This window comes from Hemibagrus wyckioides, linkage group LG14 (assembly GCF_019097595.1).
Source record: "Hemibagrus wyckioides isolate EC202008001 linkage group LG14, SWU_Hwy_1.0, whole genome shotgun sequence".
Taxonomy (NCBI): domain Eukaryota; kingdom Metazoa; phylum Chordata; class Actinopteri; order Siluriformes; family Bagridae; genus Hemibagrus; species Hemibagrus wyckioides.
The window spans coordinates 7107295-7123435 of record NC_080723.1 but is presented as its reverse complement, the minus strand read 5'-3'; the positions used below and the strand labels follow the sequence as shown (position 1 = coordinate 7123435).

General features: G+C 37.6%; 1 protein-coding gene across 2 annotated transcripts in view; it reads left to right on the top strand.

Annotated features, from left to right (window-relative positions):
• Positions 1-2002: 2002 nt before the first annotated feature.
• muc2.1 (mucin 2.1) overlaps positions 2003-16141 on the top strand; it is a 30994-nt gene continuing 16855 nt past the window's right edge. For both annotated transcript variants that reach the window (XM_058408580.1, XM_058408579.1), the window contains exons 1-27: positions 2003-2138; positions 3045-3306; positions 3456-3570; positions 4845-4935; positions 5081-5205; positions 5741-5963; positions 6069-6194; positions 6319-6433; positions 6534-6672; positions 6992-7105; positions 7288-7354; positions 7978-8115; positions 9534-9698; positions 9838-9932; positions 10016-10142; positions 10634-10889; positions 10980-11032; positions 11192-11292; positions 12709-12860; positions 13056-13194; positions 13407-13511; positions 14028-14207; positions 14327-14563; positions 14659-14815; positions 15116-15244; positions 15436-15580; positions 15674-15717. In XM_058408580.1, the coding sequence (XP_058264563.1) occupies positions 2063-2138; positions 3045-3306; positions 3456-3570; positions 4845-4935; positions 5081-5205; positions 5741-5963; positions 6069-6194; positions 6319-6433; positions 6534-6672; positions 6992-7105; positions 7288-7354; positions 7978-8115; positions 9534-9698; positions 9838-9932; positions 10016-10142; positions 10634-10889; positions 10980-11032; positions 11192-11292; positions 12709-12860; positions 13056-13194; positions 13407-13511; positions 14028-14207; positions 14327-14563; positions 14659-14815; positions 15116-15244; positions 15436-15580; positions 15674-15717 (3676 nt within the window). In that variant the 5' untranslated portion in view covers positions 2003-2062. The remainder of the gene's footprint in view (positions 2139-3044; positions 3307-3455; positions 3571-4844; positions 4936-5080; positions 5206-5740; positions 5964-6068; positions 6195-6318; positions 6434-6533; positions 6673-6991; positions 7106-7287; positions 7355-7977; positions 8116-9533; positions 9699-9837; positions 9933-10015; positions 10143-10633; positions 10890-10979; positions 11033-11191; positions 11293-12708; positions 12861-13055; positions 13195-13406; positions 13512-14027; positions 14208-14326; positions 14564-14658; positions 14816-15115; positions 15245-15435; positions 15581-15673; positions 15718-16141) is intronic.

Genomic DNA, 16141 nt, shown 5'->3' with positions numbered 1-16141 from the left:
ACTATATTGCCAAAAGTATTCGCTCACCTGCCTTGAGTCGCATATGAACTTAAGTGACATCCCATTCCTAATCCATAGGGTTCAATATGACGTGGGTCCACCCTTTGCAGCTATAACAGCTTCAACTCTTCTGGGAAGGCTGTCCACAAGGTTTAGGAGTGTGTTTATGGGAATTTTTGACCATTCTTCCAGAAGCGCATTTGTGAGGTCACACACTGATGTTGGACGAGAAGGCCTGGCTCTCAGTCTCCGCTCTAATTCATCCCAAAGGTGTTCTATCGGGTTGAGGTCAGGACTCTGTGCAGGCCAGTCAAGTTCCTCCACACCAGACTCTGTCATCCATGTCTTTATGGACCTTGCTTTGTGCACTGGTGCACAGTCATGTTGGAAGAGGAAGGGGCCAGCTCCAAACTGTTCCCACAAAGTTGGGAGCATGGAATTGTCCAAAATGTCTTGGTATGCTGAAGCATTCAGAGTTCCTTTCACTGGAACTAAGGGGCCAAGCCCAGCTCCTGAAAAACAACCCCACACCATAATCCCCCCTCCACCAAACTTTACACTTGGCACAATGCAGTCAGACAAGTACCGTTCTCCTGGCAACCGCCAAACCCAGACTCGTCCATCAGATTGCCAGATGGAGAAGCGCGATTCGTCACTCCAGAGAACGTGTCTCCACTGCTCTAGAGTCCAGTGGCGGCGTGCTTTACACCACTGCATCCGACGCTTTGCATTGCACTTGGTGATGTATGGCTTGGATGCAGCTGCTCGGCCATGGAAACCCATTCCATGAAGCTCTCTGCGCACTGTTCTTGAGCTAATCTGAAGGCCACATGAAGTTTGGAGGTCTGTAGCGATTGACTCTGCAGAAAGTTGGCGACCTCTTCACACTATGCGCCTCAGCATCCACTGACCCCGCTCCGTCAGTTTACGTGGCCTACCACTTCGTGGCTGAGTTGCTGTTGTTCCCAAACACTTCCACGTTCTTATAATACAGCTGACAGTTGACTGTGGAATATTTAGGAGCGAGGAAATTTCACGACTGGATTTGTTGCACAGGTGGCATCCTATCACAGTTCCACGCTGGAATTCACTGAGCTCCTGAGAGCGACCCATTCTTTCACAAATGTTTGTAAAAACAGTCTGCATGCCTAGGTGCTTGATTTCATACACCTGTGGCCATGGAAGTGATTGGAACACCTGATTCTGATTATTTGGATGGGTGAGCGAATACTTTTGGCAATATAGTGTATGTTAAAAGTGTGTGTGTGTGTGTGTGTGTGTCTATGCGTATGCATTTTTGATTACCCACACCCTTTACAAATTTCCTTTAGTGATCAGATTATGATCAGGTTAGTTTGAATCACGAACCAATAAAATTTTTTTTGAATCTGTTAATGCTTGATAACTTGTTTATTAAATCAAATTACTATAGATTCGATTTTATTCTCTTTAAGACTTGTTTCCATTTAAGGAATCCTGTGTTTACTTTTATTGTTTGGGTTTATGGTAAGTATTGACTTCAGAATTGTGTTCTTAAGTGAGTACTGTCTACCTTGTACGATCAAAACATTTTTTCTCTTACATCTGCTCACAAAAACTAACATACTTTTGTGTTTGTTAATGGATTTATATTTTTACTCAACCAGACTGTGTCAACAACCTCTACATATGTAAATCAATAAAAAAGAGTTTACCCTGTCATAATGGCCAAAAACTTTATTTTACACAATTCCCTTTCTTCATATTTTTGGCAAAAACTTGGGTGTGTAACTTTTTACACAATGTTGCCTACAGGTAAAGGAAACTTAAAGCAGGATTCATTCAAGCAGGATGTTCATGCTCAGGAACACACACACATGTACACAGTGGACCATTAAGATACCATTCTGGCCTTTTATTTGTTACATCTCAATAAAATTTCGTAGACTGAGAGTTCCTCCCAGAGAGGGAGGGTGGCATTTAGGCCTGAGTAAAAGACATATAAGGGGTCTGAGAGCTGACAGAAGTAGCAGTGTGTGTGCTGGACCTAAGGAGTGTGGACAGACCCACCCTCACACCCACCATGGCATGGAGTACGTCTACAATCTGTGTTCTGGCCCTGGCTTTGACCAGTGGCCTCCAGGTGAACGCAATGAGGGGTAAGAGATAATCAATACTTTGAACATTCCTGCAGCACCTTATTTTGTCTGCATTTTTATATTTCTGATAAACAATTATATAATTTTAATTGCTTATCATGGTAATTATTTATTATAAACTATTTATGCTATTTATAACAGCTCCAAATTGAACTACATTGACAGGAAGTAGTATTTTAAAATGTCATATGAAGAAGCAGGGTTTCTGAGTGTATTTATGATATTTAGATTATAACATTTAAAATGGATGCATTGAACTATGGTATGTACTATTTTCAATTTCAATTTACTGACATATCTATATAAAAAGACACAAGTGTTCTCAAAACACACTTTAAACACGTTACACTACAATTTAAAACTTTTATCCTCAAGTATATTGGTAGAAAACAATACATACTTTTTGGTTTCTTAGGTTTATTACTACCATTTCATGTTACCTGAGACAATCGAAACATGACAATACAAAGGCAAAAGAAATAAATAAAAACCAACCAAACATAAGAAAAAACACGAAAGTAACAAAAATGTAAAAAAAAATATGAAAAGCAAGTTCAGAGAACTGTGTAAACATTGCTTGCTCATGTTTTTCTAATTAATCTTTGAATGTATTAAAATTCAATGAAAAGAAAGGAACTAAAATTCTCTTGAGGTGTCCTCTATGAGGAAATAGCCAGTATTTGATGGGATCATTCTTGTGCATCCTGTTTGCTGTGGTAAAAGTTCATGACCCTTGACAACTGTATAGTGACACTGCACATGTGGGTGACTAGAGAAAATCTTCAAACTGTAGTGTCATGGGTCAACTGAAGATGAATCACTGAAATAAAAGCTTTTGAAATAAAAACTCCAAAGTAACTAATTTTCATGTCTGTCTTTGTGTAATGCTTTGTGCTTCTCCCCCAGAGCGCCGGATCAACCATGTCAGCAACATTTGTAGCATGTGGGGAAATTTCCACTTTAAGACGTTTGATGGAGACGTCTACCAGTATAAAGGAACTTGTGAATATAACCTAGTCTCTGACTGTAACGGTCCTGTGCAGGGTTTCTCTGTACATGTGAAAAGAGCAGGGATCCCTGGGATCTCACAAATCACCAGAGTGCTAGTCACTATTGGAGACTTAGTCATTGAGCTCACCAAGAAGCTGGTTATGGTCAACAGCGATATGTAAGATACTTCAATCTTAAACAGAAATATAATAACATCATTCAGCGTGACCTGTTGTATTGTTTTTACTATGGTTTACTAACTCTTAATGAGTTGAATAACCCTTGCTTTTGTCCTACATCTCTTTCTTTTTCTGTATCTCACATTAGTGTAAAACTGCCACACTATGTAGCTGGTGTGATGCTTGAAGAAAACTCCATCTACATTAAACTTTATGCCAAAATAGGCCTCAGTGTCACGTGGAATAAAGATGACACTGTCACGGTAATATCACCATTAACATTTATACACTTTGAAAAGAAAAATATTTTACTTTTTTACTATGAGAGTATAGTTCATGAGCTGGACTGGCTACTAGAGAAGTGGGCAGGAAACCAGCAAAAAACGGATTTAGTGCAAGTCATTAGAAAATCTTGCAACACAGAAAGGTTGATGAGTGATTTAGCATATTGCACTGGCTCGTGTGTGTGGTCAGAGGTCATTGCCTTGTAAGGGCAATGAGAAAGTCCTTTTCTAATCATCACTTTTCAGAGAGCCAAAGTCAGTTCAGTAGTAAAAATTCTGTTTGCAAATGTAACACTTTATACAATAACAGACCCTGAATAATCATACACTTATACCTGAATTAATACTTACATAAATATGTACTAATGCTGAATTACTGTAAGACATATACTAATCACAAACTAAAGAAGAGCTAACATTAAATATAACGTGAATTCATGCATGAATAGTGACCACCACCACCACTACCATGTTTGTTAGTTAATGTAGTAATTAATATGGTTTATCTATGCTCTTTCTAAGGCTGAAACAACAGAAAATAATTTTACAGAACACTGGTTTTAAATTTTAATAAATAATAGTGCCTGCTAAGTGATTAAATGTAACTGTATTAGTTTCGCTCTTCTTCTGGGTAAAGAAGCAGAGCCTCGGGCCCCTGTATCACCCAGAGCATGCACTAGTACTACAGTGGGATTGGAAGAGAAATAGATGGAAAATGACACACAGTGGGTTGGAATGATTGGTATTTATTATTAATGTGTTAGTGAAAATTATTGAAGTAATTCAGTGCTATCCAATAATGTTTATGCTGTATATGGCAAATTATATAAACAACTTGAAATTATGAACTTTGAATTCATATTATTTCTCATACTTTATTTCTCTAACAGCTTTTGACCCTGTGGCTATTCCCCATGAAAAAAATAGCTTTTGTAAATAAATAAATAAATAAATAAATAAATAAATAATAATAATAATAAAAAAAACACAAGAAAAATAACAATACGGTAGGGTTTAGCATTTAGCTGTATGACTAAGTAATACAAAAATAATTAAAATAATTAAAAAATTAAACAACTGCAGCTTTAACTGAAAGAAAACAAAAAATATAAAAGCTTACTAAGGTAGGGTTTAGGGATAAACATTAATTAGCATTATTATCTATGTGTTTGTGTGTGCACCTTTGTGTGTGCACCTATGTGAAATGCTTTAGTTGTAAAAATTATTAACCTTTCCTTACCTGTCAAAACCAGCTGGAACTGGACACTAAATACTCTAATCGTACCTGTGGACTGTGTGGAGATTATAATGGGGCTCCTGTTGTTAATGAGTTCCTAAGTGATGGTGAGCTGCCCCAAGAGGCTTTTTTATTCTGTTACAACAAATATACTACACATTTATATTTGTAATTGTGAGCCAAGAAGTTTTTTTCTTAAGTGTGTTTGCATAGGTAACTGAATAGATGCCTGTATCACATTATCTATCACAGGTCGTGTGACTGGCTTCATCGAGTTTGGTAACAAGCACAGGATCTTCAGCCCCAATGACGTCTGTGAGGACCCTTATGAAGAATTTGAAAATGAAGCAAACACAGTGGAAAATTGCCAATCATATGTAAGATATATAAAATTCTTCCAGCAGTATTAAATGTTTAGAAATGAAATTTATCTTAGGATTTAGTAAAAATCATTTTTAAAACTGAGTGGTGCACAGTGGCTTACTAGTTAGCTCGTTTGCATCTGTGGTTGTGGGTTCAATTCCATCCTCCACCCTGTGTGCATGGAGTTTGCACATTCTTCCAGCACTTTGGGGGTTCCCTCTGGGTACACCAGCTTCCTGCCCCAGTCCAAAGGCATGTGATCTAGGCTGACTGGCATCTCTAAACTGCCCATAGTATGTGAGTGTGTGTGTGTGTGTGTGTGTTTGATTGTGGCCTGTGATGGGCTAACAGCTCATCCAGGGTGTACCCTGCCTTGTGCCCCAAGTCTCCTGTGATAGACTCCAGGCTCCCTGTGACCCTATGTGGGATAAGCGACATATTAATTTGTTCACAAATTTAAAAGATTTATTTTCAATGTCAACTCAAACCACTTGAAGAAAGATAGTTCACAATGATGTTTATAAAGACTTGTGCTTGTTATGTTTGCAGAGAGAAGACTGTTCTGAGCTGCTGCTGGATGAATCCTGGTCCTTATGTAGGAATCTTTTGAGTCCAGAGCCTTATATTCAAGCCTGCATGATAGACATGTGTGCTAGTCGCCCAGGAGACACTGACGATACTGCACCTCTCTGCAGCACCCTGACTGAGTACTCACGTCAGTGCTCCCATGCAGGGGGAAAGCCACCCAACTGGAGAACACCAACCTTTTGTGGTAAAGACTTTTAAACTTCTACTATTACTACATTGACCTGAGAGAATGTAATCTTGTGAATTAATATTGCTCAGCTAGCTCCTAACCCAAGTTTTCCTCACTTAGCTGTGACTTGCCCCTTTAACATGGAGTACTCTGAGAGTGGTTCACCTTGTCAGGACACGTGCACACACACACACACCAGCTCTTTGTGCCAGGAACACAAGACGGATGGCTGCTTCTGCCCACCTGGTCAGTCATATATATATATATATATATATATATACACTGACACCCAATTCTACAGGCAAATAGTCACATGGCAGAAAAATAATTTTTGCACCATTAATTTTAGACTAAAATGTGATTTTTGTAGGTACTGTTTTTGATGATATCTCTGAGAGAGGCTGTATCCCTCAGGAACAGTGCCAGTGTAAGCACAACAAGGTGTACAACACTGGAGAGGTTCTGCTCAAGGATGATGAAGAATGGTATCTGCCATTTCATTTTGATTATTATTCATATATTATTCATACCGTAAGTGTATTGTATTGTTGAGGTGCTGTAGACTCATAACGCTGTGTGTCTTAGTGTGTGTCAACAGGGAAGGTGGATCTGCAAGAGTCTGTCTCTCCCAGGAGTGTGTGCAGTAGGGGAGGGATCCCACTTCACTACTTTTGATGGCAAAGAATTTAGCTTCCATGGGAACTGCTATTATGTTCTTTCCAAGGTAAGTGAATAAAATGGGCTTTGAAGCTGTGAAAGATGTCAGCAGAGTTGCTGATACTTCATCAGAAAAAAAAAAATCACCATGAGAAACCAAGATTGCTGAGAGAAATCCACAATGACATATCTGATTATGTTACATACATTCATTTCCTAACAGACTTTGTTTAGAGACATTTTCATATCCATTATTTAACTATATCACACCTCAACTCTGTAAACTGATCAGAAAACAGGTAAGAGAGCATGTTTATTCTGTGAGACACGTCATTTAACATTAACATGAAGTTTTACTTTTCTATGTCCCCCTGTCTTTTTTGTAGGAATGTGTGGACTCAAAGTTCACTATTCTGGGACAGCTTATTCCTTGTGTTGCCCAACATAAAGACACTTGCCTGAAATCAATTGCATTGCTACTCAACAATGACAAGAGTAATGTGAGCATCGATTTTCCAATCCACTAATGCATTTCATCACACTATAACTGAAATTATGATAACAAAGAAATCCACAAAACATATAAAGTATACTGTTCCAGCACAAAGTTTTAGGACATGCTAATTCCTGTTGAAATACTGAACAATGCTGACTAACTTGACAATGGTTCTATCTTCCCCAGGCTTTACTCATCAAAGATGATGGCGTGATAAGGCATAACGGAGATATAAGACTCCCTTACACCACTGGTACGAATAATTTATTAAAGCATTTTTAGCCTGGTGCGAAGTGACTTTAAGGCAGCACTTTCAGTCAGTATGTGCAATATAAGCACACCGTAAAACATGATATCCTGGAATAAGTTATGTGAACTTTTGAAAATTGAATTCAAGTTTATAAGTTTTGAAATATGTAACTTAAAGTAATCCATTCTCTTGACTACTTTTGAATTGAAAGCTTACTCATGGTTTTAAGGCAGAAAGTGATTTTCTTTTGGTTTATCAATCTTGAAATGTTTTACAGTGCAGTGTTAAATAAAAGAGCACATTTAACATGCAGTATGATGCATTGTGCAAATGTAAAAGTGGTGCTATAGTACCTGATGTTACTTACTGTTTCTGCTACTGGTGTTCATTTTTCCTTTATTACTAATAATTCACTTAATACTTATCCAAACACAATGCTTTTCAACCTGTATTCCATGCATACCTCTATACAGAACATTAAATGCTGTGTAGTCAAGCTTCAAGCTTGAAATACGATATACAGAATCATTGTAGAGCAGCTAGACTTTTGATGTGTTGCATGTTATTTGATATGTTAGCCAAATTCCAACCCACACGTTTAAGACCTTTGGTTCTATGCTTTGCAGCTGAATTCACCGTCTTCAGGCCGTCATCCTTCTACATCATGTTGCAGACTACCTTCGGGCTTAATATCCATGTGCAGCTGGTTCCAGTCATGCAGCTCTACATCACTCTGGATAAGAGCTTCCAGTCCAAGACCTGTGGTGAGTGCTCATTGTCTTTTCATAGATACACTATATTGCCAAAAGTATTCGCTCACCCATCCAAATAATCAGAATCAGGTGTTCCAATCACTTCCATGGCCACAGGTGTATAAAATCAAGCACCTAGGCATGCAGACTGTTTTTACAAACATTTGTGAAAGAATGGGTCGCTCTCAGGAGCTCAGTGAATTCCAGCGTGGAACTGTGATAGGATGCCCCCTGTGCAACAAATCCCGTCGTGAAATTTCCTCGCTCCTAAATATTCCACAGTTAACTGTCAGCTGTATTATAAGAACGTGGAAGTGTTTGGGAACGACAGCAAATCAGCCACGAAGTGGTAGGCCACGTAAACTGACGGAGCGGGGTCGGCGGATGCTGAGGCGCATAATGTGAAGAGGTCGCCAACTTTCTGCAGAGTCAATCACTACAGACCTCCAAACTTCATGTGGCCTTCAGATTAGCTCAAGAACAGTGCGCAGAGAGCTTCATGGAATGGGTTTCCATGGCCGAGCAGCTGCATCCAAGCCATACATCACCAAGTGCAATGCAAAGCGTCAGATGCAGTGGTGTAAAGCACGCCGCCACTGGACTCTAGAGCAGTGGAGACGCGTTCTCTGGAGTGACGAATCACGCTTCTCCATCTGGCAATCTGATGGACGAGTCTGGGTTTGGCGGTTGCCAGGAGAACGGTACTTGTCTGACTGCATTGTGCCAAGTGTAAAGTTTGGTGGAGGGGGGATTATGGTGTGGGGTTGTTTTTCAGGAACTGGGCTTGGCCCCTTAGTTCCAGTGAAAGGAACTCTGAATGCTTCAGCATACCAAGACATTTTGGACAATTCCATGCTCCCAACTTTGTGGGAACAGTTTGGAGCTGGCCCCTTCCTCTTCCAACATGACTATGCACCAGTGCACAAAGCAAGGTCCATAAAGACATGGATGACAGAGTCTGGTGTGGATGAACTTGACTGGCCTGCACAGAGTCCTGACCTCAACCCGATAGAACACCTTTGGGATGAATTAGAGTGGAGACTGAGAGCCAGGCCTACTTGTCCAACATCAGTGTGTGACCTCACAAATGCGCTTGTGGAAGAATGGTCAAAAATTCCCATAAACACACTCCTAAACCTTGTGGACAGCCTTCCCAGAAGAGTTGAAGCTGTTATAGCTGCAAAGGGTGGACCGACGTCATATTGAACCCTATGGATTAGGAATGGGATGTCACTTAAGTTCATATGCGAGTCAAGGCAGGTGAGCGAATACTTTTGGCAATATAGTGTATAAGAGTGCATGATAGAATGATTATTGGAATGATGAGTTATTTTGCTCCACTCTCTGTACATAACTAAAACCAATTCACTATATCACCACGAGTGAAAAGAACCATGAAATACTTCTATAAATTTTCTGATTTGGTGCAGGTCTGTGTGGAAACTTCAACATGGTGCTGTCTGATGAATTGATGACCCCGCAAGGTGTAGTTGAAGGGACAGCCACATCCTTTGCAAATTCTTGGAAGGCTCAATCCAACTGTCCTGACCAGAAAGAGAGGTTTGATGACCCCTGCAGCTACAGCATAGACAGCGGTGAGAAAAAGTTTATTCCCACTCCAACATCCTGCTTTTCTCAGTGAATTTCAAAGCAAAATTAAGTTATTGCAGTTATTGACAAAATGACATTTTAAGAACCTAAACTTAGTCCTTAACCTGATTGAATTATGTTCAGAAAGTTATGCAGAGCACTGGTGCTCTAAACTGAAGGGCAAGGAAGACATTTTTGCCAAATGCCATTCTACTGTTAACCCAGAAAGCTACTATAAGGTACCCTAAGCATTGAACACTTCACATTGATCACATACCCCAAAAACATTTCAGTACAAAATCTTGTATTTGACCATTTACAGAGGTGTAAATATTCAAGCTGCATGTGTGAGAAGAGCGAGGACTGTTTGTGTGCTGTCTTCTCCTCCTATGTTTGGGCATGCGCAGCCAAGGGGGTGTTCCTGCAACGCTGGAGAGACACAGTGTGTGGTAGGAACAAAGTATTTTTTGTAGTCAGTGTGTGCCGGCATGGCAATATATGTTAATGATTTAAAAAACTGTTCAATAAGGGATAAACAAAGGTGGGATCAAAATAGTTGTGCTATATTAACCTATAAGCCTCTACTATTAGCTGCTAATGAATACTGGGTTATTTAACTCAGACAGTAATAATAAGGACATGGTTTGAACTAAGCAATAATTAAATTGTTATATATTGCTTTATATATATCCTATAGGAAAGAATGATGGGCAATAAGAAACTTTTTTTATTTTATATATAGATATATATATAGATGCTGATATGTAGGCTAAAATTCAAAGCATCCCATCAATATATTGCTGAATATATTTTTATACATAGATAGATAGACAGACAGATAGATACTATATTATATAGATAAGTATTTTATAGATTTAGCAAATACTTTTACCTATTTTACATATTTATCTTATTCACCTTTTGTCTCTTACAAATACAGAGAAATACACTAAAAGCTGCCCAGCTTCCCAGAGTTTCAGCTACAATGTTCAGCAATGCCAGCGCACATGCGACTCCCTTAGCTGGGAACGTCAGGGCTGCAGGACTGACTACGTTCCCGTGGATGGGTGTGCCTGTCCAGCAGGGCTCTATGAGAGTATGAATGGTGTTTGTGTGCCCATGGACAAATGCCCCTGCTATCACAGTGGAGAGCACATTAAACCTGGCAAGTCAATTAACATCAAAAATGATCACTGGTAAGTTGTTAACAGTCAGAAACATGAAGTGTGTTAAATACAGTGCAATTATAGCAAATACTTAACACTGTAATATGTCAACTTGTTTAGTATTTGTACAAATGGAAAGCTTCAGTGCCAATCCTGGAAGCCTCGTATTACAGGTTAGTAACTTTACCTTTTGTGCAACAATAATCTGACAGAATGGAAGCAAACACATTCCTTCAATGTTTCTTTTTTAAGTTAGATTTAAATAGGGCTAATAAAATGCTTTATGAGCATATAAATTATGCTTACTTCTTAAACTTCTCTGTATCCCACAGGCTGTCCTGCTCCAAAGGTCTTCTTTAACTGCAGTACAGCAGGGCCAGATGAGCATGGGTTAGAGTGTGCACAAACATGCACACAAAAGAATGCTGATTGTGTAAGTATCATTCACACATTGTGCTTGTATTTTCTTTTCATCTTCCAGGAGAATCCAACTGTCAGAATATGATACCAAAAACTGGCCATTATTAAAGTAAAAATTAGCCTATGTCTGATTTATGTCATTCTGTAATCCTTTTATACTGCTGCACAACTGAATTCTCGATTCTGATTGGTCTGAACTGTGTGGTGTGCATAATTTTTGTAAAACAGCACAGCCCTGACACTAATTCCACATTTATTATTGCTTCTATTAATGCGTTTCTTAAAATTCATTATTGTTTCTATGGTAACACAGGAACTTGGCATGGTGGAGGGTCCACATAATCTATGAAAAAAAAACTTGTGTAACAATGTATACATATAATCATTGATACACTGATGTTTTTCTGAGGAGATGTTTAGTTCACATTTATGCATGCAGTCTCAGCTCAGAGCACTTTGTGTCAGTTTCTCAAGATTTCTGGATAGAGGAGTTTATGCTTTTTGGTTCGGTGTGTGAGTGTGAGAGAGATTGAGAGAGAGAGAGAGAGAGAGAGAGAGGAGGTTGGTGAGGAAACTCAGGGACTTTAAGTCTTTTTAGTCAAACAGCTAAAATACTGCACTGCTTTAAAAAGTTCTTTTTAAGTAATACAGTTAAGTTAAATATAATACTGACATATAATTTGAAAGGTATTTATACATTAGATATTTCCAAATTACAGGAAAAATAGTAGAAACGGAGCAAACATGTTTAGATTAAAAAAATACAAATAAAATGATACTAAATAATGTTTATATATAAATAATGACAGCAATATTCTACATACATATGTATTCGACATAAAAGACCACTTTTCAGACAAAACATAATGAATGCTGTTAAGCTTTGCTGTAAAAAAAAAAAAAAGGTGACAGTCACCGTGTCCAGAAAAAACTGTGGCAGATTGTGAAAGATGCTTAAAATAAACTTTCAACTTTAAATTTTATTATAAAACTGCATGAATTGTGCAGAAATTACAGATAATGACAGCAAATATTGACTTTTGGTTTATTTTTGCTTATAAACTAAACAACCTTTTCTTTATTTTATTACAGTTTACTGCTCTATTATTTACTTGGTATGACAGTTAAATATAATTTTGTTTAAGTATACATCAGTGTAGTTGAGATATAATTTGAAAGGTATTACATTATATTATACATTAATTACAGGAAAAATACATTTTAGCTGTATTTCTAGGCCTTGAAATGAAAAATTCTTATTATGCACTTAGTTTGCACACTATTTCATTTAAATTCAAGTGGTAATGATTGTATTTACATAATGCAAACATTTCATTGCTGTCAGTAGACGGAAATCTGTAGAATTATTTACATGTGTTATTTTTCTTAAGCATGTGGTTTTAACTGTTACTTTTGTTTTTTTTTTCAGTATCTCGCAGACTGTGAGTCGGGATGCAAGTGTCCTGCAGGCCTGCTTGATGACGGTCATGGTAACTGTGTTAATGAGCATGAGTGCCCTTGCAAACATGACAATCACTTTTATGCTCCAGGTTCACAAATAATGGAGGAATGTAACAAATGGTAGGTTTGTAATTCTTGATTCTTCTGGTATTAAAATATTGTTTCACCTTTAAAATGAGTTCAATTGAGCTGCAGCAGAAGTGTAATTTTACAACCCTGCATGGGTCTGCTTTATAGTACTTTTTTTTAAATTGTATAAAGTGTTTCAGTAAGAGTTAGTGATATTTGTAAATTGACTATTTCATTATTTCCCAGTATTTGCAAACGTGGCGAGTGGGACTGCACCAAGTACAAATGTCCTGGCACTTGCACCATCTATGGCAGTGGACATTACAACACATTTGATAAGCAAAGATTTGGTTTTAGTGGCTTCTGTAGTTACATAGCTGTCCAGGTATCTAATATGGCACTTTGTGTGCCAAATTTCTTTTAATACTTTCAGTCATTTGTTAGTATTAAAGTATAAACAGTAATAAATGCTGACCATAGGAGCATATCCCTACTGTGTTATAGCCAGTAATTTGGATGCATGGATAGGTTTATGTTTTATGCAAACCATATGAACTCTTTCGTTTTCTAATGATGCTTGTTTCCTCTGCTTTAAAGAACAACTGTGGAAATAAGACGAGGACATTTAATGTGATCACAGAGAACATGCCATGTGGGACATCAGGGACCTCTTGTTCTAAAGCAGTTCGGATTATATTGGGAGTAAGATCATCACAATAATCAATTATAGTTTATATAGTACTGTTTTAAAGTCTTGGACATCCATTTTTTCTACAACATTTCTTAATGATTTGTGCATTATTGAGTCAGTAAAAAAAAATTGATTATTATTTTTTTTTAATTAATGTTACAAAGAATGTTTGTATACTAGTTAAGAATTTTTACATAAAAAAAACTTTCAGACCAAAAAAAAAAAACCTAATGAATGCTGCTAAGTTTTGCTGCAAATAAAAAGTGATAGAGTCTCCAGAAAATCTGTGGCAGATTCTCCAAGATGCTTAAAAACATTTACTATAAATTAATCTTTTTCTTTGCATGTGCCTTGAATTACTTTAAATTACTTTAATGAGCATATAAAACTATAGGTATATAATTAAAGAAGAAAAAATGAATTACAAGTATCTGTTTGTATGTATATAGGTATGTGTGTGTGTGTGTGTGTGTGTTATACACATGCTGTACTTACACTATGTTCTCTTTTGTTGTCAACCTCAACAGAGAACAGAGCTGGAGTTGAGGGATGGCAAAATGACAGAGATTAAGGCTGAAACAGGTCTATCAATAAAGTTCAATGTGAGATATGTGGGTCTTTACCTGGTCATTGACTCTGAAATTGGTATAACAGTGATGTGGGACTTTAAAACAACAGTCCGCATCATTCTCCAACCCCATCACATGGTGAGTCAAAACTACTAGTAATTGTTTGCTTTCAATTCACATATCACAATAACAAAGAATAATTTTGACCCACATTATCCTGATCACAATATGGCTGGATATACCTAACTGCTTTCCAGGGAGAGGTTTGTGGCTTGTGCGGAAATTTCAATGGAAATGGCAAAGATGACTTCACCACTCAAGACTCGCTGCATGTTTCTGATGTTCTGGAGTTTGTAAACAGCTGGAAACTAGACGATTGCCCAGAGGCTACACTGGACTTTGATCCGTGTTTTCATGCACAAAACCGCCACACTTGGGCAAAACTGCAGTGCAGCATCATTAAATCGGACACTTTCAAAGAGTGCCACAATAAGGTAGGCTAAAGTGAAGCTTAATTTTGTAAAGCCGCTATTTAAATTAAGTTGTGGAGATATTATGTAGACATTTGCTTGAATTTATGGATGTGCAGGTGGAGTGGATGCCATATTTCGATAACTGTGTGAAAGACTCATGTTCATGTGACACTGGTGGGGACTGTGAGTGTTTCTGCACTGCTGTAGCAGCTTATGCACAAGCCTGTAATGAAGCAGGAGTCTGTGTGGCATGGAGAACTCCACAGATCTGTCGTAAGCCTCTTCTCCTCTATAATATCCAATGCAATACCTATGTATCCAGCAATGGATGTCATATTTATAAATGAATTCTATTTGTGACCTTATACCATATACAGAACGGTCACAGTCATGTTTTCAAAACTCACAATTATATTTCACAGTGGAATAAACAGTTATGCTTCAGAATTGTATTTACTAATCAAGAAACATTTACCACAAATCAGCAGCAGTGCATCATATGGTTAAGTTATACAGAATAAGCTTATTGGGATGCTAAATTTATGTGTATGTGTGTCATTTTCCACCAAAAAGCTGTGTTCTGTGACTACTACAATCACCTGAATGAATGCATATGGCACTACAGTCCCTGTGAAACGCCATGCTACAAAACCTGTCTCAACCCTAGCGGTAACTGCACCAACCCCCTACCAAACCTGGAGGGTGAGTCTATAACCTGATTTTTTAGTTTCTGTCTTTATGATTTGCTTTTTAAACAGTGATGTACCATACCAAGTCAATGTAAATCCTGAACTCCTGCATAGTTTTGTGCTCTAACCTGACTCAAAAGCTTGTGTTAAAACAAGTAAAAAAAAATCAGCATACACTATGCTGAAAGTCATTCTTTTATACAGGATGTTATCCTAAATGTCCTCCGGAGAAGCCCATTTTTGATGAGAAGAATCAGATATGCGTTAAGGAATGTCTAGGATGCTTCATTAATGGAACAGAGTATACGCCTGGGGAGAAAATACCAACTAAAATACCGTGCAATATATGGTATAACCAAACACTACTTGGATAACATTTACCTCTGTTTAAGTATGCATGCATGACTGAATCTATGTAAATTGTACATCTGTATTTTTTCAGTTACTGTCATGAAAATGGATCTGAAATATGTTCACTCAAACCTGGTAAGCCCATATCGTAAAATATATATGAGACCCTGTCTTCAGTATCATGTTTTCAAGTATCATGTTACCGCTGCATATTACAAGGACATGAGAATGTATTTGAAGGTTTCTTGCAGTTTATGTTCATATAAGTTCAGATTCATTTGCACCTTAAGTAAAATGTTTTACTAATTCCAAAACATTAACTCTATAAATTACGTCGTTCACAGCCATTATTTTAATCATATAACTAAATATAATACTGCACTTTAAAAGCCTCACATGGTAGCAGAAGTGACAGGGAGGAGAATGCTATTTTTTGCTTCCATATACTAATTTTCTTTTTATTTATTTTCCCTAATGCATTTTACTATATACAAGTAAATATAAAAATATACATATACTAGTGTACAGTGTAATTATTCCCCACCCCACATATCCTAGC